The sequence below is a fragment of the Syngnathus floridae genome, unplaced genomic scaffold (genome assembly GCF_059516105.1).
Source record: "Syngnathus floridae isolate MCC-2025c unplaced genomic scaffold, RoL_Sflo_1.0 HiC_scaffold_45, whole genome shotgun sequence".
NCBI lineage: Eukaryota > Metazoa > Chordata > Actinopteri > Syngnathiformes > Syngnathidae > Syngnathus > Syngnathus floridae.
In genome coordinates this window covers 364,347-365,504 of record NW_028284074.1, presented here as the reverse complement: position 1 = coordinate 365,504, position 1,158 = coordinate 364,347, and the positions used below count along the sequence as shown (strand labels likewise).

Genomic DNA, 1,158 nt, shown 5'->3' with positions numbered 1-1,158 from the left:
CGCGCTGTGCAGCAGATCCATTCTCTCTTGGAGGATGCAAGCGTCGCGCTCCCTCAACTCGCACATCAGGGCTCGCTTCCATTGGTCCACGGCGCTCCTAAGCTCTTCTCTCTGATCCGCCGTCAGCACGTCATTCACGCCAGCGTGGCTGGCTTTTTCGCCGTCCGTGGCGGGGCAGTCCCGCTGCGGTAGCGCCTCGTACAACATGGCCTCCAGCTCCAGGATCCTCTGGGCCGCAATCCTCGTCCATCAGTGGTCCGGCGGGAGATTTGAGGGCGGCTTACCTTATGAGCCTGGTCCATGGAACACTTCCTGAAGTCCAACTCTTCATCCAGGTAGCCCTTCTGCTTGCAGAACATATCCTAGCACAGCTCAAGGTCAGAATTGTTGGGGCACATTGCCGGAGTTCCCCTTGGCTGATGTCGCGTGTCTGTCTACCTTCTCACTTTCAATGTCCAACATCTTCTGTTGAAGTGCTGACTTGGTCACTTTGATGTATTCTAACCACTGAGGAAAGGCTGCTGTCACATAAGCAGAATGCGAGAGCGTGCGTGGACGTGCGCGTTACCTTCTCGGCTAGGGTGAGAAGGGTCCTGGCGTGAATCACTACCACCTGCTCCTCGTTGGTGAGATTCTGCAAGAGCCCAAAGGCACAGCGTCAACAAGCTTCTTTCAGCGCAAAGCCTTCCAAAAGTCACATTTGAGCCGCCGAGTCTCGTGGAGTGCGAACATAAGGAGTTCGACATACACTTACGGCGTTATAGCCCAGGATGTCCAGCTTCTTCATCAGATCACTGATGACGATGTCCGGGGGAAAGGCGCAAGGAGCAATGTAAGGTGTTCTGGGACCTCGGGTTCAAAGTCAAAGTCAAAGTCAAAGTCAGCTTTATTGTCAATTTCTCCACATGCCAAAGACACACAAAGAAACCGAAATTTCGTACCCCCCTATCCCACGGTGACAAGACATGGCTCACAACAGACAAACATTAAACAAGTATAACAAAAGCGTGCCGAATAAATAATGAATAAATAACACAACAATAAATAAATAAATAAATAATTAAGAGGAGCACAAAAAGAAAAAAACAAAAAAGAGCAAGTGCGCGTACAGCAGACATTCCCGAAAATAGCGCAACAGTGCCGCACGCTACGCAGAAG

General features: G+C 50.9%; 1 protein-coding gene across 1 annotated transcript; it reads right to left on the bottom strand.

The window, feature by feature from the left end:
* Window positions 1-903, bottom strand: LOC148378449 (janus kinase and microtubule-interacting protein 3-like). Its single transcript, XM_088367917.1, has 3 exons — window positions 755-903; window positions 569-634; window positions 1-507 (listed from the first exon to the last, which is right to left on the bottom strand). The coding sequence occupies exons 1-3, from the start codon at window positions 785-787 to the stop codon at window positions 379-381; spliced, it is 228 nt and encodes a 75-aa protein (XP_088224043.1). The 5' UTR covers window positions 788-903; the 3' UTR covers window positions 1-378.
* Between the last annotated feature and the right edge of the window lie 255 nt (window positions 904-1,158).